Source organism: Helianthus annuus, chromosome 7 (assembly GCF_002127325.2).
Source record: "Helianthus annuus cultivar XRQ/B chromosome 7, HanXRQr2.0-SUNRISE, whole genome shotgun sequence".
In the NCBI taxonomy this organism is placed as follows: Eukaryota; Viridiplantae; Streptophyta; class Magnoliopsida; order Asterales; family Asteraceae; genus Helianthus; species Helianthus annuus.
In genome coordinates this window covers 84095844-84119329 of record NC_035439.2, presented here as the reverse complement: position 1 = coordinate 84119329, position 23486 = coordinate 84095844, and the positions used below count along the sequence as shown (strand labels likewise).

General features: G+C 37.7%; 1 protein-coding gene across 1 annotated transcript; it reads right to left on the bottom strand.

Annotated features, from left to right (window-relative positions):
- Positions 1-213: 213 nt before the first annotated feature.
- Positions 214-18902, bottom strand: LOC110902197 (putative receptor-like protein kinase At4g00960). Its single transcript, XM_035975628.1, has 8 exons — positions 18357-18902; positions 2639-3036; positions 2044-2166; positions 1817-1947; positions 1458-1668; positions 1132-1363; positions 811-970; positions 214-688 (listed from the first exon to the last, which is right to left on the bottom strand). Exons 1-8 carry the CDS (start codon positions 18758-18760, stop codon positions 389-391), a joined length of 1959 nt encoding a protein of 652 aa, XP_035831521.1. The 5' UTR covers positions 18761-18902; the 3' UTR covers positions 214-388.
- Positions 18903-23486: the final 4584 nt, after the last annotated feature.

Sequence of the window (23486 nt, the reverse complement as noted above, 5' to 3'; positions counted from 1 at the left end):
AGACTTAGAAACAAAAACCAATTAACCCAACAATATCACCAACTACCTAATAGTTTCTTGAAATAACAATGAAAATTTTTCTTTTTTGCTAAAAATATATATATAAAAAAAACAATCAGGTATGTTAAAAGAATCTTTACAAACTAGTATACTATATAATAACACAATGTACTATTCCCAGAATAACTGTTGGAAGATAAAGAAACTCTAGTTGTTTTTATAACAGACATCTATACAGGTTTATTATATTTGTCAAAAAAGAAAAAGATAAAACATTTCATAAATAATATAAATCTATGAGAAGAATTCTAAAGAGATAATATGCTACCGGGCGATCTTATTATTCATTCATGACATGTGATGTGAATCATGTGATATAACTGAAATTTTAACGACCAGTGAGCTGAATGCTGGAGTTCGTGGCATTGGAGGATACCGACGCCAATGTATCAACTTTAATTTTGATGTCCTCTTCATGAAAGGTAGACCTTACGGGCATTTCGTATAGTGATTTGTCACTTAATAGCGAAACCACTTCAGACATTGCAGGCCTTGCAGAAACTGGTGACTGAGTACACATCAATGCTATCTCTATGATCTTCTTTACATCTTCTATTGCATATTCACTAGGATCTAGTCTTTCATCCACAAGGATCGAATGTGTGTTGCTATCATATAGATCCCAAGCCTGTTAAACACAATAATCGAGAAAAAGTTTATGGGAACTTAATACAATTAACAACAACGAATATAACCTTAAACTACATATACTAGTTTAGAATAATTAGCCCATGTTTTTAGGATGCTTACATGATCAAGGAGGCTTTGGCCAACTGATTCGTCACCTTTAACATTGTGACACCTCTTTCCACTAATAATTTCAAGGACCACGATACCAAAGCTGTATGTGTCTACTTTCACAGATAACTGCCCATGTATGGCGTATTCTGGTGCAACGTAACAGCTATCCCTGTTATGGTTAAAAAATGATTTTGTGGGTAAACTTTCATTCACGAGAGTGACAAAAGATGAAATAATATGCTCTTTGAGTGTAGATTGTAATCTCGGGTATTTGGTGTAACTACTTTTTTGATTAGTAACAAACTAAGATATTTAGGAATTTAAACGTACATGGATTCTGCCAATTTGGTGCTATGATGAGTCTTATCTTCTGCGAGCAGGCGTAACAACCCAAATTCCGCAATTTTAGGCTGAAATTCATTATCAAGTAAAATGTTCCTGGTTTTGATATCCCTATGAATGATGGTAACGTGGTATTGCTCATGTAGATATGCAAGACCTCGCGCTGTCCCATAGATTATTTCAAACCTTTGTCTCCAATTTAGGTTCATTGATTTGTCACCTGATATAAATGGTAAGTTTATCATAAGGAACTAGATATGGAAAAAAAGTTAAAAATTTAAGCGTTTGTGAACTAAATAAGATGTAAAACTCACCATAGAGGAACTGATCAAGGCTACCATTGTCCATGTACTCATGGACCGGAAATAAAGATGGCCCTTTGTTACAATATCCAAGAATGCGTATAAGATGCCTGTGGTGAACGTTGCATATAATCTTAAGTTCGTCATCAAAGTGTGTCTTTCCTCTACTAGAGGCCATGATTGTTTTCTTAATTGCAACCGTATTCCCATCTTTGAGAGTGGCCTGCATAGTATGAGACATCTTCAATGTATTAACTACCAAAGTTTTGCCTTTGATTAATTAGCATATGAAGTCTTATTCTTTAGAAAATCCAACTAGCCAGTGAAATCATTTTACTTCATAACATCTAAAAATTACACTAGTAGTGTACCTTATATACTTCACCAAACACCCCTCCTCCAAGACTGTGCTCATCACTGAAACTATTTGTGGCTATTTTTATATCATCATAGCTGTATTTTGCTGGACCTTGAAGCAAGTCAGTTGATCCAGTTGATTTATCTAAGCATTGTAAATACGTTTCAGAGAGCCAATAATACGTTAGATTGGCATAAGTTAAAAGAAATCAAAATGTGTCGATAACAAAAATGCATGTACCTTGTGGACGACTACTTGTATTTTTGGATCGAAATTTCCACAAGAAAAATGTAAGTACCAGTAACAACAAACATACACCTCCAACAACTCCCCCAATTATGTACCACTTCTTACTTGAATTATCTGCAAATCATAGATATTCTATGTTTATATATTTTTTAACCAAAATTACTAAACTAGAGTATTGTGAAAAAAATGGTGCATGGCTATTGAATTTTAGCTACCACTAGATAACTGATTATTTACGACCGATTTCAGACTAATAATATGATGACATAAACCTTGGTGGTTACTCCGTTTTGCGACCATGACTATTGTGTAGACCCTTTTACTGACCGTTATGCGGTCGAAAACTCATTTTTGTCCACTTTTTGCTCTGTTTTTGTACCTATGGCAAAAACTTGCGACCATTTTACGAAATGATTTAACTTCTATCACAAATATATCGCTAAACTTGTGACCGTTTCATTGTGGTAAATTTTGGTCGCAAATGCCCAGATTTAGTTTACTACCTATAGCGAAAAATAACTATGATAAGAAATTATCATTGAAAATAACTTGGAAACAGTCTATTTAATAAGAGTAGAGCCCTCACCATCTCCAAGGAAAGGTGTGATATCAGTAGTCTGGTTTATTCGGAAAAATGGAGTGCTGGAATACCTCATAAAACATCCATTGTCAACAGCCCTCCCATTTGTGCCAGGAAGGCAAGCATCTAAAGAACTATATCGGAAATTTAAGCACTCTTGACAAGCACTCTGGCTTAAGTTTAGATAACATTGTGCAATGGCGTATACAGTACGGTTACCATTAGTTACCCGTCTTGTTGAAGCGACATAATAATTTGATGTTCTTGGTGCAGCGGTTCGAAGGTCTGACATCAAAGCTTCTGCTGCATTCCTAAAGTTTTCTGGCTGAGGTGATGTTGTATTGCCACAGCTTACCAAACCAGCCCGGATATTAGTCTCAGCATAAAAATTATTATTCCCATACCTGCACCAAATTCTAACTAAGAATAAAATTTCCTTCTTAATTTAGCCATGATATCCTTATTTGTTTAGTATGATTTTTAAAATACCCAAGACAAACACCAAATTCTTTTAAATCGTCAGACCTGTTTTACGACGATGTCATAACAATTTTATTCAAGAGTAAATTACAAATTTGTCCTTTATGTTTGCATCAAATTGTAGGTGGTGTCCTTTACTTTTAAAATTGATAGGTTTTGTACTTAATGTTTCAAAATCTTGCACGTTATGTCCTTTTAGTCTAACCCAGTTTGTTTTTTTGGTTAAATCTGATCATCCAAGGGTATTTTAGTCTTTTTACCCTATTTATTTGATATCATTTTAAAAATAAAATAAAATAAATAATAACTCTACCTATATTCAATAATTTATATGGGACCCATCATTCCACCCAATCCCCACCCACTTCATCTTCCCCACTCTTCACTACCACCACCATCTCCACCTTTCACCATCACCAACCACCTTTCACCGCCACCAACTGCAAATCACCATCGAAATCTTTCACCGGCACCACCGGCAAATCTTCTCCCTGCTCCTACCGGAATCTAAACTAAAAAAGTAAATCACCGCTCTTATCGCATAAAATTATAAACACTAAATTGAAAAGTAAATCATCTGATTCACATAAGATTATGAACACTAACAATTTCAGGAACTGTATCGAACAGATTGAAAGAAGTATTCAGATAACTGAGCCAAAATTCGAAGGATGTTGTTGAGATTAAGAGGTTCGTAGGGTCTTCGTCGTTAATTCGAGATCATCTTCTTTCTGTGGTTTGGTTTAGTCCAATTGAAGCCTTTATCAGTGGAAAGAAATGAAACTAAGCAGCCATGTAACTAAACTTGCAAATGAGGATTTAGAATTTGTTGTGAGGGTAACGAAGGGAGAGCAAAAGACAAAATTCAATGGTTGTGAGAGTCCTGGTGTTTGTTTGAATAGTGGTTGGTGGTGGTGAAATTATATGAAACGAACCAATCGGTTGATAGATAATCCGTTGAGTGGATCAAACTCAAAAGAAATTAGGAAGGAACAAGACCTGAGATAATTCTCTAAACTTTTCATTTATATCCCCAGATACTAAACATACTTTGCTATTTATAACATTACAAGGAAAATAACTAACCCACTAATATACCCACTACTACTAATTTGTAGGAAAATAACAAACTAACACTATGCATAATTAAAATAAAAATTGCAATTCCCCACATATACATTCTGATGGTTTTAGCTAATGCATATGATCATGGCAACGTGGGCAAATGGCACACAACAATCCTTCCCCCTCAAAACATCCATGTCCTCAAGGATGAAATACGGAAAGGTCTCTGGGATGCACCAAGGAGGGCGCCACTCGGTTCTTCCATTAGCATTCGGATAAGTACTAGCAAAACGCCACGGTGGTCGCCATTCACGTTTCTCTATCACACCTTTGATTGGCATCATGTTCTTCTCTGCCGGCAATGAATTCCCAGCCTTCCTCAACCGAGTACGAAGAATTGTGATTGTGGGTTTTGGCATGACTAAAGGTGTCACACCCCCAAAATCCACCTGCGGAGTATCACCGCTTGGGAGCGTGACTGACCAGGATCAAGCCACCAATCATATCGAACATGTAATTAATGTCAAGTGTAATAAATGTATACAAATCATTCAATACGATTGATGTTCCAACAAAACATAGTTTAAGTTGCGGAAGCGTAACAATGAGAATCCAATGTATGTAAACCGTTCAAGTGTTGTAAGTTTATCAAAACATCCACGATCCACGCACCACAACGACCTGCTCCTCCCTGTGCAAGCTCCATATGTACCTAATGTCCTGCAAGGCATGCAGCAGAGAGTCAACAACTAGTTGAGCGAGTTCACAGTTAACAGTTCAGTAATAGTATAGCGTGAGTAGTAGTATGTTCGTTCGTTATGTCACGTATCGTATTAGTTTCCATCGCGGCCTCCCAGGCAGGTATGCGAAGATATTAGGGGATGTTCATCCCAAGTATTCTAGACTAGGTTTATCTGTATCGCGGCCTACCAGGCAGGTGTGCGAAGATTAGTAAATTACAGTTCGCGGCCTTCCAAAGGCAGGTGTGCGAAGTTAGTCATAATATCGCGGCCAACCCTTGGCAGGTATGCGAAGATCAGTTCAATAAGTGTTACTAGTCTAGTAGTAGTTCAAACAGTGGAGTGTGTACGATAGTTCATCAAATCACATCACTACGTTCCAGTATGGATAAGTACCAGTAAATAATCAAGTCCCATTCCCACCCTGGGAACCCCATGCCTTGGCTGTGTGAACTCACCTTGGTTTGCTCGGTATGTTATTGCCTCTAGAGTTAGTTAAATGTATAGGTCCGCTACACACGACCTAGGATGCATTGCACGTGATTCAATGTAAGTGTTACATTCAAGTAGGGTTTACATGTTACTTATGTCTAAACGGTTGTGATCTGTGTGAGGGTTGTGTACAGGATGAGATGATAAGAATTGTTTGCACATATAAGATCATGTAGTACCATTCAATAGCATATAGTCACATATTGTACATGCAGTAAGCTTTAACTGTTTGTTCTAAACTCAGGTTACACGTCACTTATAAAGTTCAGACAACATTATTCTAATCGTGTGTTCATCATCATCAAATTCGTTATTGATTATTAGCAGTTTATTACAATCGTTTATTGCATGCATATCATGAAATCGTATATCTATATGTATATATATCATTCAGTATTCGATCATCGGAACAATCACACAACATCAGACAATTACACATCAGACAAGTGTGGGGGGGGGGGGGGTTCCCCTGTTTGAAACTCGGATAACACATGACATAGCATACAACCTCGGGCATATAATTAACATACAAATTCGGACATGGATGATCATGTTTTAAACTCGGTCCACTAAATAGTCATTTAAACTCGGTCCAAACACCATTAAATAAACTCGGTTCAAGCTATATTCATTAAGCTCGGACAAACTATATTCATTAAACTCGGGCAACCTATAGTCATTAAACTCGGGCCCAAAGACAATCCCTTAAACTCGGTCCAATTGTCATTTCATTAAACTCGGACCAAAGTGAGGACATTATACTCGGGCCATATGGAAACACATTAAACTCGGACAGGGTGTTTCCCCACCCCAAACTCGGACCATGTAATAAAGAAGCTCGGACCATGTATGGTTAAATAAACTCGGCCCATCATCCTCATTAAACTCGGACATGTTTACTTGCTTAAACTCGGACATGATTTAAGGATTAAAGTCGGACTATGTGAGCTTCTCATACTCGGACTTGCATTCAATACAAACTCGGTCCACAATCAAGTATAAACTCAGGCAACATTCAAGCATTAAACTCGGGTAACATTCAAGTAATAAACTCAGGTAACATTCAAGTAATAAACTCAGACTCTTATACACATAAAGGTTACAAACTCAGACATTAACAATACGTTTCACAGGATCAAGAATATCAAATCAGTTACGTTCTATATTATCAAAACCCTAATTCGTACACTTCGCAGAACGGCAATTTATCATCAGGCAATCATTCTAACATTCCTTGAATCTTAACATCATGTAAATGATCATTCACTAATCAACATCATCATCACAATATTCAATATCAATTTAAAACGCAGAACCTTCATATGATAATCTAGGGTTTTTCAAGAATTACAAGAATCATGAATTTGTATCAATCAAACAATCAATTACTAACAACCAACAATGATTAAGCAATTACCTTGATGTATTCTAGAGAAAGAGGAATCAAGTGTGATGATTATCTTGTGCCAATGATGATGGTGGTGATGCTTACTAGAGGATTAGGGAGTTACAAGTACGTGCTTTGATTTTGAGAGAATGATTAGGGAGGAGGGGATTAGGGTTAAGTATAATTAAGTTTTCACTAATAACTCTTCACACCCTCAATTATTCTATTTTACAAGGGTACACCATCTCAATCAATTGCACAGTTTCACCACCAAGTTCACATATTTGACAAGTCTATCCCAATTAACAAACCACCATGCAAAGTCACACAACACACTTCATTGTATCAAAACATATACAATTTCATAACAACTAACTGTGAGATCAGTCAACTAAATAATACATGAACGTGCAATAAATGCGAAATAGAATCTTGGAAGTTCGGGTTGTCACATTATCCCCAACTTAAAAGAAATTTCGTCCCGAAATTTGGTACGCACTCACTGAGGAAGCTAAGTAAGCTGTATTGTTCACTGGTTTTCCTGGGTGTCACATCATCCCCCCGTTGATTTGGAATTTCGTCCCGAAATTCAGTAGTAGTAGCTTCAGCCTCAGTAGTGGTTGCATTGGTTTCGAATAACTGGGGTACTTTTCTGTCATCTGGTCTTCGCGTTCCCAGGTGTACTCTGGGCCACGTCGGGAGTTCCAACGAACTCGAACAAGAGGGATTCTCTTGTGTTTGAGGACCTTACATCCCGGTCCGTGATTTCAACTGGTTCCTCGACGAACTGCAACCGCTCGTCGATAGTGAGTTCCTTAAAAGGAACTATGAGGGTCTCATCTGACAGGCACTTCTTCAGATTTGACACGTGAAATACATTGTGAACTGCACTGAGTTCAGCTGTTAGGTTTAGTCTGTAGGCTACTGGGCCTATTCTTTCAGTGATTTCGAACGGTCCAACATACCGTGGATTGAGTTTGCCTCGTTTACCAAAACGAACCACACCCTTCCAGGGTGAGACTTTTAATAAAACCCGGTCCCCGACCTGAAATTCCAAGGCTTGCTACGCTTGACCGCGTACCAGCCGTTGCCGAAATCGATAACACATGCCTGAAGCATGTCTTCAAGAGTCTGGATCGTTCGCTCAGACTGCCCATCCGTCTGAGGATGATATGCCGTGCTCATGTCCAATCGTGAGCCGAAAGATTTGTGCATCGCTTGCCATAGCTCCGTCGTGAATCGTGTATCCCGATCCGAGATAATGGAGATGGGCACCCCGTGCCTCGAAACAACTTCTTTAAAATAGATGTCTGCGAGAGTTGAGAACTTATCCGTTTCCTTTATAGCCAAGAAATGTGCAGACTTGGTGAGTCGATCCACGATCACCCATATAGTATCATTCCCACGCTGGGATCTGGGTAGGCCTGTAACGAAATCCATGGAAATTTCTTCCCATTTCCATTGCGGTATCCTGGGTTGCTGAAGTAAGTCTGAGGGTTTCTGGTACTCTGTCTTGACTCTCGCACAAGTCAAACATTTGCAATGTGGGCCTTCATGCTAGGCCACCAATAAGTAGTTCCGATGTCGTGGTACGTTTTATCCGCCCCAGGGTGTACTGAGTAGCGAGACTTGTGCGCTTCGTCCATCACAAGGCGCCGTCTTCCTTTTGTTCCATTCGTTGCCTTGAACCGCGTAAGGCTTCAGCCATGACGTTCTCGGATTTCAATGCTTTTATCTGAGCATCTCATATCTGTGCAGGAAAACTGGACTGAATAGTAAGCTGTAGCGCTCGCACGCGCTTAGGTAGGGTGTCCCTTCGACTGAGGGCGTCGGCCACAACATTGACCTTGCCTGGATGATACTTGATGGCGCATTCGTGATCGTTCAGCAGTTCAACCCATCCTCTTTGACGCATGCTCCAATCCTTTTGCTTAAGAATATGCTCGAGACTCCTGTGATCGGTGTAAATAGTGCACCTGGTACCGTACAGGTAGTGTCGCCGTATCTTAAGTGCGAAAATAACAGCTCCCAGCTCTAAATCGTGCGTCGCGTAGTTCCGTTCATGAATTTTGAGTTGTCGCGAAGCGTAAGCAATTAACCTTATCCCGTTGCATCAACACACAACCAAGACCCTGTATCGATGCGTCACAATAAACCACGAAGTCATCTGTGCCCTCCGGCAATGAGAGAATAGGTGCACTGCAAAGCCTATCCTTTAGGTACTGAAAAGCGGTCTCTTGGGAATCTCCCCAACGGTAGGTGACACCTTTCTGTGTCAGCATAGTAAGCGGTTGCGCGATCTTCGAAAAGTCTTTAATGAATCGCCTGTAATACCCCGCCAAGCCCAAAAATTGGCGTATCTCCGTCGGTGTACGCGGTGCAGGCCAGTTTCTGATCGAATATACCTTGGATGGATCAACATGAATCCCATCCCAGTTCACCACATGGCCTAAGAAGTGGACTTCACGTAGCCAGAAGTCGCATTTAGAAGCTTTGCGTACAATTGCTCCTTTCGAAGAAGTTCCAAGATAAGACGTAAGTGATGCTCGTGCTCCTCCTGACTCTTGGAGTAGATCAGAATGTCGTCGATGAAGACAATGACGAACTTGTCAAGATAAGGTTTGCGCACCCTGTTCGTAAGGTCCATAAATACGGCAGGTGCGTTCAATAATATCAAACCATCCATCACATCAAACATAAAATATAGAAGGTAAAATAATTCATAAAACCCAATACAATTGATGTTCAAACCAAACTTTGTTTGAGTAGCGAAAACATAATAATGAAAACCCAAAATAAGTTATAAGTTCAAATATCGTTCATTGCGTCTCCTCGTCCTAACACGAAAGCTTGACCTCTTGCCTCGTTGCCATTGTTGTTGTTGTTATTCCCGTTGCCCTGGTTATTGTTGTGGTTCTGATTCTGGTTCAACTGAGGGCAATCGCGTTTGTAATGGCCTTCTGCCCCACACTGGAAACATCCCCGGTTCCCACGCTGTGGTTGCTGCTGCTGGTTCTGTGGAGTTGGTGGTGGGAGTTGCTGGTTCTGATTTGCTGGCCGTGAGCTTCTACAATCCTTAGCCTCATGACCCACCTTGAGGCATCTTTGACATTGTTCCCTGCGACATCTTCCGCTGTGGTGTCTATTGCACTTATTACACAGTGGGTGAATTCCCCGATATCCACCCTGCCCCTGACTGCCAGATGATTGCTGACTCGAATTCTGGTAGTCATTTGTCTTGCGCTGCTGAGACTGAACAGAAACTGATCCCTTGCTGGAATCCCCTTCCCATTTTCTTTTGTTGCCGCTGGGAGTAGCAGAAGTGGTGACAGCAGCAGTGGTAGCCTTGACACGTTTTGGCAGTCTGTTCTGATCCACTGCCTGATCTGTAATACGGTGAGCGAGGCGCTGAATAGCCTGAATGTTGTCAAGATTGGCCGATGTCACATGGCTCTGGATCTCTGGCGCCAATCCCTTGAGATACATCTCAATGCGCTTGTACGGAGGGTCTACCATAGTTGGGCATAGCACGGCTAGCTCGTTCGACCGTTTAGTATACGCTTCGATCTCTGATCCAACCATTTTCAAATTATACAGCTCGTCTTCCAACTTGTGAATATCTTCACGCGTGCAATATTCCCTTTTGATAAGTTCCTTAAATTCGTTCCAGGGTGTGGCGTTAGCAGCTGCCAACCCTAAAATCTGTACTTGCGCGTTCCACCAAGTCAACGCGATTCCTTCCAAAGTGCCAGTGGCGTACTTGACCTTGCGAGCCTCAGGGCACTCGCACATTTCGAATACTGACTCTAGCTTTTCAAACCAATGGAGGAGTCCAACTGCTCCCTCCGTGCCACTGAACGAATTTGGACGACAGTCCATGAAGTTCTTGAAAGTGCAGACAGGCTGCTGCGCGTGTTGACCTGCTTGAGCTGCTGCAACTGCCGCAACAACTTGAGCTTGAACGAAAGCCTCTAGCTGGGCTTGTGTCATGCTAATTCTTCCAGACATGATCTTCATAGTAAAAGTAATGTAAGTGAGAGTGGTTCGCGAGTAGGGCGATGACAGAAAAATGTAAGCACGTAGGTGTTCTCAAGCAATAACAAGTAGTGAGCAAAGTAATGTAAGCATACTACGAGCAAAGTTCTATGCAGTTCTAGCAAGCAGGTAATAAACATAAACCTTATTACCTAGGATGTCGAGTCTTGCACGTGGAGCGTAGCGTCGTTGTGGGTCGTTTTGAGAGCACTGTTCTGGTTATAGTCTAGTTTTAATAAAAACGTTTTCCCATATTAAAACCAAGTTCTCTATAACCAATGGCTCTGATACCAATCTGTCACACCCCCAAAATCCACCTGCGGAGTATCACCGCTTGGGAGCGTGACTGACTAGGATCAAGCCACCAATCATATCGAACATGTAATTAATGTCAAGTGTAATAAATGTATACAAATCATTCAATACGGTTGATGTTCCAACAAAACATAGTTTAAGTTGCGGAAGCGTAACAATGAGAATCCAATGTATGTAAACCGTTCAAGTGTTGTAAGTTTATCAAAACATCCACGATCCACGCACCACAACGACCTGCTCCTCCCTGTGCAAGCTCCATATGTACCTAATGTCCTGCAAGGCATGCAGCAGAGAGTCAACAACTAGTTGAGCGAGTTCACAGTTAACAGTTCAGTAATAGTATAGCGTGAGTAGTAGTATGTTCGTTCGTTATGTCACGTATCGTATTAGTTTCCATCGCGGCCTCCCAGGCAGGTATGCGAAGATATTAGGGGATGTTCATCCCAAGTATTCTAGACTAGGTTTATCTGTATCGCGGCCTACCAGGCAGGTGTGCGAAGATTAGTAAATTACAGTTCGCGGCCTTCCAAAGGCAGGTGTGCGAAGTTAGTCATAATATCGCGGCCAACCCTTGGCAGGTATGCGAAGATCAGTTCAATAAGTGTTACTAGTCTAGTAGTAGTTCAAACAGTGGAGTGTGTACGATAGTTCATCAAATCACATCACTACGTTCCAGTATGGATAAGTACCAGTAAATAATCAAGTCCCATTCCCACCCTGGGAACCCCATGCCTTGGCTGTGTGAACTCACCTTGGTTTGCTCGGTATGTTATTGCCTCTAGAGTTAGTTAAATGTATAGGTCCGCTACACACGACCTAGGATGCATTGCACGTGATTCAATGTAAGTGTTACATTCAAGTAGGGTTTACATGTTACTTATGTCTAAACGGTTGTGATCTGTGTGAGGGTTGTGTACAGGATGAGATGATAAGAATTGTTTGCACATATAAGATCATGTAGTACCATTCAATAGCATATAGTCACATATTGTACATGCAGTAAGCTTTAACTGTTTGTTCTAAACTCAGGTTACACGTCACTTATAAAGTTCAGACAACATTATTCTAATCGTGTGTTCATCATCATCAAATTCGTTATTGATTATTAGCAGTTTATTACAATCGTTTATTGCATGCATATCATGAAATCGTATATCTATATGTATATATATCATTCAGTATTCGATCATCGGAACAATCACACAACATCAGACAATTACACATCAGACAAGTGTGGGGGGGGGGGGTTCCCCTGTTTGAAACTCGGATAACACATGACATAGCATACAACCTCGGGCATATAATTAACATACAAATTCGGACATGGATGATCATGTTTTAAACTCGGTCCACTAAATAGTCATTTAAACTCGGTCCAAACACCATTAAATAAACTCGGTTCAAGCTATATTCATTAAGCTCGGACAAACTATATTCATTAAACTCGGGCAACCTATAGTCATTAAACTCGGGCCCAAAGACAATCCCTTAAACTCGGTCCAATTGTCATTTCATTAAACTCGGACCAAAGTGAGGACATTATACTCGGGCCATATGGAAACACATTAAACTCGGACAGGGTGTTTCCCCACCCCAAACTCGGACCATGTAATAAAGAAGCTCGGACCATGTATGGTTAAATAAACTCGGCCCATCATCCTCATTAAACTCGGACATGTTTACTTGCTTAAACTCGGACATGATTTAAGGATTAAAGTCGGACTATGTGAGCTTCTCATACTCGGACTTGCATTCAATACAAACTCGGTCCACAATCAAGTATAAACTCAGGCAACATTCAAGCATTAAACTCGGGTAACATTCAAGTAATAAACTCAGGTAACATTCAAGTAATAAACTCAGACTCTTATACACATAAAGGTTACAAACTCAGACATTAACAATACGTTTCACAGGATCAAGAATATCAAATCAGTTACGTTCTATATTATCAAAACCCTAATTCGTACACTTCGCAGAACGGCAATTTATCATCAGGCAATCATTCTAACATTCCTTGAATCTTAACATCATGTAAATGATCATTCACTAATCAACATCATCATCACAATATTCAATATCAATTTAAAACGCAGAACCTTCATATGATAATCTAGGGTTTTTCAAGAATTACAAGAATCATGAATTTGTATCAATCAAACAATCAATTACTAACAACCAACAATGATTAAGCAATTACCTTGATGTATTCTAGAGAAAGAGGAATCAAGTGTGATGATTATCTTGTGCCAATGATGATGGTGGTGATGCTTACTAGAGGATTAGGGAGTTACAAGTACGTGCTTTGATTTTGAGAGAATGATTAGGGAGGAGGGGATTAGGGTTAAGTATAATTAAGTTTTCACTAATAACTCTTCACACCCTCAATTATTCTATTTTACAAGGGTACACCATCTCAATCAATTGCACAGTTTCACCACCAAGTTCACATATTTGACAAGTCTATCCCAATTAACAAACCACCATGCAAAGTCACACAACACACTTCATTGTATCAAAACATATACAATTTCATAACAACTAACTGTGAGATCAGTCAACTAAATAATACATGAACGTGCAATAAATGCGAAATAGAATCTTGGAAGTTCGAGTTGTCACAAAAGGTATGGTTGAGGCTGACTGTTTTGGGACAGATTTTGAGGCGGATGAAGGTGTTGGTAGTACGGGTTTTGAGGCTGTTTTTGATGCAGTTGGTGCGGTGGCGGAAATGGGTGGTAGAAGTGTAGGTACGGGAGCGGAAGTTGGTGGTGGTGATGCGGCAGCGGGTGATGGTAGTAGTGTAGAAAAAATGGGTGAAGTTGCCCATCTCGGGGACTCGTTTTTTAGAAGATCTATCATCTCAGCAATCGTTGATATGATTTGATCCAACGACTCGTTCCATTCGTGAGCGTTGATGAGGGGATCAAGATCGATCTGATACCAATTGATACGAACCAATCGGTTGATGGATAATCCGTTGAGTGGATCAAATTCAAAAGAAATTAGGAAGGAACAAGACTTGAGATAATTCTCTAAATTTTTCATTTATATCCCCAAATACTAAACATACTTTGCTATTTATAACATTACAAGGAAAATAACTAACCCACTAATATACCCACTACTACTAATTTGTAGGAAAATAACAAACTAACACCATGCATAATTAAAATAATAATTGCAATTCCCCACATATACATACATTCTGATGGTTTTAGCTAATGCATATGATCATGGCAACGTGGGCAAATGGAACACAACATTGTATTTCAGATTTATTGGTTTTGAATCGGGTACTTCTAATCAGGTCTTCAGAAATTGTAATTGTGTAACATCCGGTAGTAGCAGTGAGAAGATTTGCCGGTGGAGGCGGTGGTGCCGGTGAAAGATTTCGGTGGTGATTTGCAATTGGTGGCGGTAAAAGGTTGTTGGTGGTGGTGAAAGATGGAGATGATGGTGATGGTGAAGAGTGGGGAAGATGAAGTGGGTGGGGGTTGGGTGGGATGATGGGTCCCACATAAATTATTGAATATAGGTAGAGTTATTAATTATTTTATTTTATTTTTAAAATGAAATTAAATAAATAGGGTAAAAAGACTAAAATACCCTTGGATGATCAGATTTAACCAAAAAAATAAACTGGGTTAGGCTAAAAGGACATACCATGCAAGATTTTGAAACATTAAGTATAAAACCCATCAATTTCAAAGGTAAAGAACACCGCCTGCAATTTGATATATACATAAAAGACAAAACTTGTAATTACTCTTTATTCAAATTAGAAATCTATATCTATATCTATCTATACTATAAATATAATAAAACCTATTATTGGACATGTTTTGTTTTATGAGTGCATCCTTTTTCCCACCTAAAAGATTGATTAAATACCATTTAATTGTTTGCATATTTGTTATTGTTTTAACTTTAAATAATAAATTTGGGTTGAAGAATTAGTAAGATTTAAATGTTTTACCTTTTTTTATTTAAAATTATAAATTTACTATACATCTAAGAATATTATATATTCTATTATATTTCTAGGAGTAATAAATAAAAACTAATGAAAGACTCGTAAACCACATAAAATTGGTTTTTCCCTTTTTTTCTCCTATTATTATATATATTAGTGGTGAAGGGCCATGAATAGTAACATTGCCCTTCATTTTTTATTAATTTTTTTTTCTGAAATGTATTTTTTTTCTTTTTTTAAATCATATTTTCTCTATAATAATTCTTTTTCCTTTATTAAATCATATTTCCTTATCTTTTAATTTTGTATTTTTTAATGCCTTACTTTTGTAAACTTTTTTAATATTTTTTAATTTTAAAATCATGTTTCCATTTCTTAGTAACATGGCCCTTTATTTTTTTAGTAATTGTTTTTTTCTCAAATATATATTTTTTCTTTTTTAAGTCATATTTACTTTATAATAATTCTTTTTCCTTTATTAAATCATATTTTCTTTATTGTTAGATTTTGTATTTTTTAATACCTTACTTTTGTATACTTTTTAAATTTTTTTAATATTTTTTTTATTTTAAAATCATATTTCCTTTTCTTAAATCATATTTCCTTTATAACGATTCTTTTTTTTAAATCATCTTTTTCCTTTTTCAAATTATATGTCTTTTTTTATATAATTTGATATTTCTTAAATAAATTACATTCATTAACTTTTTCTAAAAACCTAAATATGTAGTTTTGTTTGGTTTTTTCGACATTCAAGTATAAATATTGTCAAAAATGAATTTATATCCAAATTAGAGTATATATTTGGTATAATAAAATGGTACGATGATAATTGAACCGATTATGACGGTTTGACTATCTAAACAACAAACTTCATTCTAAAATAACTTTTGTTTTATATTATTATTTACTTTGTTTCGCCGCAACGCGCGACTTTATTAAAACTAGTTAACTATTAAATGTCATGTGTCTACATCTGATGAACTATAAGTTTTGAGAAATATATTACATGTTATTTAAAATAAATATTTTTAAAATACATTTATTTAACCTGTGTAATATAATGGTATCTAACCTAGATTAGAATTAAAAAAAAAATGTTGGACAACTTAACTAGAATATAAGAAAAAATTTATATGAGTTTTTATCCTTTTGGGGAAAATGAGTTTCAACTTTCAATATTAATACTTATATCTTTCAATTTTTTAAAAACTTTGTAAAATGACATGTTGACCCTTTCGAGATTTACGTAACTTACATTTATGTACATATTGGTATAAATTCAAGTTGGTTTACGTTTCGACGTAAACTTTTTCGGAAATGTGTAGAGTGTAATATAATACTTTTTTTTTGGTTATTTTTATGTACGTTTCAGTTGGTCTACTTTTAATTTAATTTTGCCGTGTTGGTATAAATCTAATTTAGCTTTTTTTTTTCAAAAACTAAATACGCAATATAGGTTTTTTGAAACCCAACCGAGCCATTACCCCCTAAAAAATTTATTAAATTATTTTTTACCAAAACTAAATGCGTTTCCATTTAATATGTATTAAAACTCGGGTCTACCCCGCCGTGAAGCGGTAGTGTAACCTACTAGTTAGTATTATCTTTGACAGTGATCCCTCAGTTTTTACCCACTCCATGTTTCTGGCGGAGGATCACCAATAGGTTACAAACTGATACGACAGAAGTATCCGTCACTAAAAGACATGTGTTGTATGTTTTAATGTTAAGTACATGTATAGTGGTTAAACCCCATAACCCCATAAGGAGAGATTATGTGACGAGTGGCAAAACAATTGAAATGTGAGGAACATAACATGTGTGTAGTGAATGGAGCCCCCTAACCCTCTAACAGTTCTTATCCCTTGCTCTTACCCTCAAACCACCCGTTGCGGGAGTTGAAAAATCCAGCCCATAGTGCATAGGGGACGGTGTGGCCCGACTCTATGGGGCGTGTTGGTGGGGATCACGGCTGGATCGCGCTCCTGTACACAGGGCCTTAAGTATCCGTCACTAAGAGACATGTGTTGTATTTTTTAATATTTTAGTAACAATATAATCCAATAAATTAATAGACTACGTGATTAAAGCTTTAAACCTTTATCAAGTGTTCAATTTCACAACCATATACTTGACGGGTTGAGAATTTTGTTTTTAAGCCATTCACAATTTCACATAAGCTGTCAGAGACCAACTGTTAATAAAAAAACTCTCAACTGAGATAAGCTGGGCGGACCCACATAGAGTGGATTGACCCCAATGTTTTAAAAAAAATTAGTAAATTTGTTATATTAAATTATATAAAGACCTTATAAATACATTTAGATGGACATCATAAAAAGAAAAAGAAACTTGATGTATTGGTAAATCCGCCTCTTTACCAACAAGAGGTCATGAGTTCAATTCTTATATAGCTTATTTTTCCTAGTTTTTTTAAATTTAGTTCAAACCTCGCTATGACCCGACTCGAACAAGGACCCACCCAAAAATTTTAACATGAAAATTTTGAACACCGAAAAAAATGTGTACATGCATCAAGAAGGCCCTCTCCTCAAAATAAATTTACAATATAAAGATTTATGGTGGAGGGTATGATTCAAACACGAGTGTTTGAGTTTTCTCTATCCAATAATCTCATGTCATGTCAACTCCCCCCTTTCACTCCCCATTTTCTACTCAAACATTATTAATGATTAAAACACCCACTCAATTAAAAAAAAATATTGGTTCTCTATCTCCTCTATTCTCTCTCTCCTCTCTCTCTCCTCCCTTTCTTCTTCACCTTCGAAGACTATACACCAATTTTGCATGTCCTCACTCACCGAAATCCGGCCTGCTTTCAATCACCGAGCGGTGATTCTAAATCCCCAAAGGGTTTACCACATTCATACCGACCCCCAATAGCATTTATTCTATTTTTAGAAGGAACATTAATCTTGTCACATGATAAGTTTAGTGTTATTAATTATTGTGACAAAAAAATTCTGAAGTTGACGTTGAGTTTGATAGTATTCTTTTTCAATTTCTTGATGACAATAAATACAAAGTTAAGTAGAAATCATGAACATTGTTGAGATAAGATTCGATGTATTGATCTTGCCTGAAATGTGTAATATCAACTTATATTTACAACAGTAATTGATGGTTAGATGGAAAGATTGTAGCAAAATTAGCTACAAAACTGTATCAAATACTTATAACCAATAAGAAATATGAAAAAAATTTAATCACCTGACATCGCAGTCAGTATAAAAAGCTTGACCTCCATTGCTAAGCCCACAAACTCTTAACTGAGACACAGCATAGTTGTAACAAGCAACACAATCGGCATTCGAGACGTAACCCCGACATGAAGCAAGGCCCCACACGGACTCGCCATTGAGCAGAGTGCGCCCAACAGCATAGTTTACGCGGTTGACCGTTAACTGCTGATGGAGACTAGAAAGGGTAGTGTTGAGGTTGCTCAAGAAATAGTTTGAGTTCCTACTATCAAATAAACTACAAAAATATCTCATCAGGGTGCTATTTCTATCACTGGCCTGTGATGTAACCGGCTCTACCATGGCTATGAACATCACTAGCACCGTCAGACCGGTTAGCCGCCACGAGAACCAGCTTTTTTCCAGTTGTTTCATGTTCAGCTTCGTGTTCTTTCTGGTTCTTTGATTATTTGATTTCCTGCTTCAATAGGTAGAGTTTAATTAGGTACATTTACGCTATTAAACTCATTTTCCACGGTCAAGAGTGAGTGCCTAATATATTCGTTTGGATATTACATAGCAGACGTCTAGTTAGACCAAAAATAGCCATCGATTGACATATATAAACGAAAAATCCCAAAAATAGACATGATGTTTGGATATTATTTAGCAGACGTCTAGTTAGACCAATAATAGCCGTCGATTGACGGAAAAATCCCAAAAATAGACATGATATCAGCTATATTGGTCATTTCCAAAATGAGTTAAGTGCCCATTACTCCTTTCCTTTGGTTTATCCACTCTTATTATTTAAGTTTAAATTTCAAAATTGTATTATATTCCTCATAACATTCTCGAAACATGTATTTTAGTTCAAAAAGCTAACTCAGTTAAAAAGCTTAGTTAACGCAGGGACGAAAATAACATTTTACTCTAGGTATTTTATTTATCTTAAACTTTATTATTATTATTATAAATATTATTATTATTATTATTATTATTATTATTATTATTATTATTATTATTATCATTATTATTATTATTATTATTATTATTATTATTATTACACACATTCACTTTCACTTCCCCCCATCACCACCATCAAAGCCACCGTTGCCACAACCCACCACCACTGCCACATCCATCTTCTCATCCCCCTCTATCTCTGTCTTTCGAGTTTTCTTTGTCTCCCTCCTATCTCTAGCACTGTATCATCAACACAACACAACACATACCTCCAATCTAGCTGTCAAAACATTGGTTTTAATACAACGGGTGATGGCGTGGGTTTGCGGGAGCTCCCACTCAGCTTTGTTGGAAGTGAGAAGCGGGAAGGAGGGGCTAGGAGCCTAGATATCGAAGTTTGGAGCTTAACAACTCATGGCTACAATAGCATCACAATTAACGAGACTGAAAAGTCAAAGTGATGAAAGTGATGTGACACACAAAATATGGTACTTACACCAGAAGAGCAAGGCCATATACACAAATAAACATTATAGATGAAAAGTTTTACTGGAAACATAAGGTGAGTTTTATGGAAGTTGTTCCTTGGGCGGGAAGCCTTGCTAATATAAGGATGCTACATGCAACTCACAAAGGTATTCACACTCTCACTAGAAGTCTCTAAACTCTTATTCCCTCTATACATTCTTAACTTCCAAGAACACCACACTTACATTCACGCTGGAGTCCAAACAGATAAGCCCCCCTTCTACATTAAGGCTACGGTGCTTCTATTGTTTGTAGATACCCATGAAGCTTTAAGCTGAGAAGGATCCAAGACCTTAAGCTAGCCACACTCTTGTTGTTTTAACATGTGGCACCCATCGTGGGGTTGTCTTTACTTAGAACAGTTATCTCTTGTAGTGATAATCGTTGTTCCTAAGTCATCTTTTTTGAATGACTGGTAAGGACCCCCCCCCCTAAGAGAATCCTCTTCCTAAAAGTACTTAGCCTGCTTCTAGCTCCACGTTTGGAAATAAAGCATGTAGTGGTTCTTAGGGAACCGACGGACCCAAGGTCGAACCATCATCACAAAATGTGTAGCAAATTCAAACTCCACCTTTCTCAAGAGTTGTCAACACTTCTCCAAGTGATAAAGTACTCTTCCCTACTGGACCACCTTTGAGTAGCACCACACCTCCGACTGTTCCAATGGGTGCTGTTGGACCAAATTATATTCCATACCTTACCTTACCTTTGAAGGTACCTTATCACTGCACATTAGCAACTTAAGAATATACCCTAGAAGAGTGATCAACAAACAATTTCATTTTGTGTTTGTTGATTTCTTCTGGGGTTGTTTAGCCTGTTAAAACCCTAAGAAACATTCTCAAATCCCCATACAAGGTATTAAAATGGAGTCTTTATGAAGGTAAAAATATGTATAAAAGTGTTCTTGATCATCACTCTTTAAACTTCTTTAGCATATATGCAATTCACTCTTTAAAACTACAGTCGTCCCACACTTCATAGATGAAATTGTTGAGGTTTTGTCACACCCTTATTTACCGGTGGGCCTAGACTTGGGGTTTATGTGTGAGGATTGATAATAGTATCACATTTGGAAGCGGAAGATAGAATAAATTAAAATAATAAACGTAAAGGCTTGAATATCATAAATAAAGTTCATTACAAGTTGTTCGGCGTAAAATATCCACAGGCGGGATCTAAATAAACGAACTTGAGACTATAATGGATCTCTTGTCAAGGAGTTGCAAATTCCAAGTTCTAATACCAAGCCCACTTCGCGCATTGAAATCAGCAATTGAATCATAACAAGACCCTTTAAAGATCACTAAACTCTTCGAATCATCAATTTCAATACTCACATTCAGACGCTACAAGCCCCTGTTCACTCTTTCAGTCCACAAACTCACTCGATCCAAACGATTCAACCTAATCGATCGCATATTATCCAAATCAATCACTGATTCACCCGCCCCACAACTCGCTTTAGAAGGGTTTTGGCTCAGAATTGTCATGTTATACTCACAAGCTGGAATGGTGGACAATGCACTCAAGGTATTCGACGAAATGCTTCAGAGAAAAACCTGCACGTTGACTGAGAAATCGCTTTGTGGGGTGCTTTCTGTGATGTTGGATAACAAGATTCATGATGATAAGTTTCATCAAACTTATGAAAAATTCGTAAAAAAGATGGGTGTTTCGCCGGGTGTTAAGTTGTTTAATCTGGTATTGAAGGCTCATGTTAAAGCGTGTCGGGTTGATCAGGCTCAGGAGTTGGTTACTGAGATGGAAAGTAAAGGTGATGTGAAACCGGATATCGGTTCGTATAATATATTGTTGGGAGGGTATAAAGTTGCAATTTTCTAAAGTTTAGTAAAATGAAGGGTAAAATAGTCTTTCTATAATTTAATTTTAATAAATTAAATCAAAATGGGTAAATTTGCAATTTTACTAGTTAATAGAGGGGAAATATGCAATTCAATTTTTGGCTCGGGTATATATGCAATTTCAAAGTTTTTTAAGCGGAAATATGCAAGAAACCCAAAATAAAAAAGTTATATTCTTTTTAAAAGAATTGCAATTTTTGAAGACGGATAGAGAGGTAGCAACGCCAGAGAGATATCACTTATATAAAATCTTCTATTACAATTTTGAAGTATTTATTTCTTATCGATCGATAATTTAAAGATTATTAATTTGCCTATTTACTGGGGTTTTTAAAATGATAAATGTTAGACCATGGGGTATGGGGGTCGTCCCCACCCCGTCCCGGTCCGTCCCCCATGTCTCACACCGCCCCTCCCCGGGTCATCGCGGCACCGGCGTCTCCTCTAAGCCGCTGGAGACGAGGCAATGATGTGGGCCCTCCCGTTGACTTCTCTCTCTCCCATTTATTAATATATTAATATTATATTGGTTTTTATTATGGGTTGGGTAGTCTTCCACACCCTTGGGTAGTCCCCAAGGGGATGGTCCTCCACCCTTGGTGAGGTGGCGCCTACGTGGCGGGTAGTCTCTTTGGGGACTAACCAGACCATACCAGGTCGTCTTAGTTGTACTTCTGTGGACGTCGGCAGAGCTCTACCTACTTAGTCATATGAGTAACCGAAGATTCATGGTATAAAACTTTGAGCACCAATTTAGTCCATACTAAGAGCAAGTTTTGAGTAAGTTACACTTTGCTTATTGCTTGGTTTTGAGATCCAAACAATTGAGTGGCTTCATAAATTTTTGGATTCCATATAAATTTTTGGATTCCATGTGTAGTGTTCTTGGGTTGTATTTAGCACCACACCTCCGACTGTTCCAATGGGTGCTGTTGGACCAAATTATATTCCATACCTTACCTTACCTTTGAAGGTACCTTATCGCTGCACATTAGCAACTTAAGAATATACCCTAGAAGAGTGATCAACAAACAATTTCATTTTGTGTTTGTTGATTTCTTCTGGGGTTGTTTAGCCTGTTAAAACCCTAAGAAACATTCTCAAATCCCCATACAAGGTATTAAAATGGAGTCTTTATGAAGGTAAAAATATGTATAAAAGTGTTCTTGATCATCACTCTTTAAACTTCTTTAGCATATATGAAATTCACTCTTTAAAACTACAGTCGTCCCACACTTCATAGATGAAATTGTTGAGGTTTTGTCACACCCTTATTTACCGGTGGGCCTAGACTTGGGGTTTATATGTGAGGATTGATAATAGTATCACATTTGGAAGCGGAAGATAGAATAAATTAAAATAATAAACGTAAAGGCTTGAATATCATAAATAAAGTTCATTACTAGTTGTTCGGCGTAAAATATCCACAGACGGGATCTAAATAAACGAACTTGAGACTATAATGGATCTCTTGTCAAGGAGTTGCAAATTCCAAGTTCTAATACCAAGCCCACTCCAGCCTATTTCGTATTTGCTTTAACATGTACTTAGCCTTTTAAAAATACGTCAGTTTTCACTGTTAAATACTAACAACAGATTAAAAACGGGTTATTATTTTAATCAACCAGCAAAGTTCGTTGGCATCAGCACTAGTTAACAATATATTATTTAAATTTTGAAAAATATGTTTATACATTAATATATGTAAAATGCAAAGTAATTGATGATCTAAGGGTGTTTCTTTTCTTTTCTTTCTTTTTTTTTTTTTCTGCAGAAAGTTTTATTTGTCTTACCATATTATC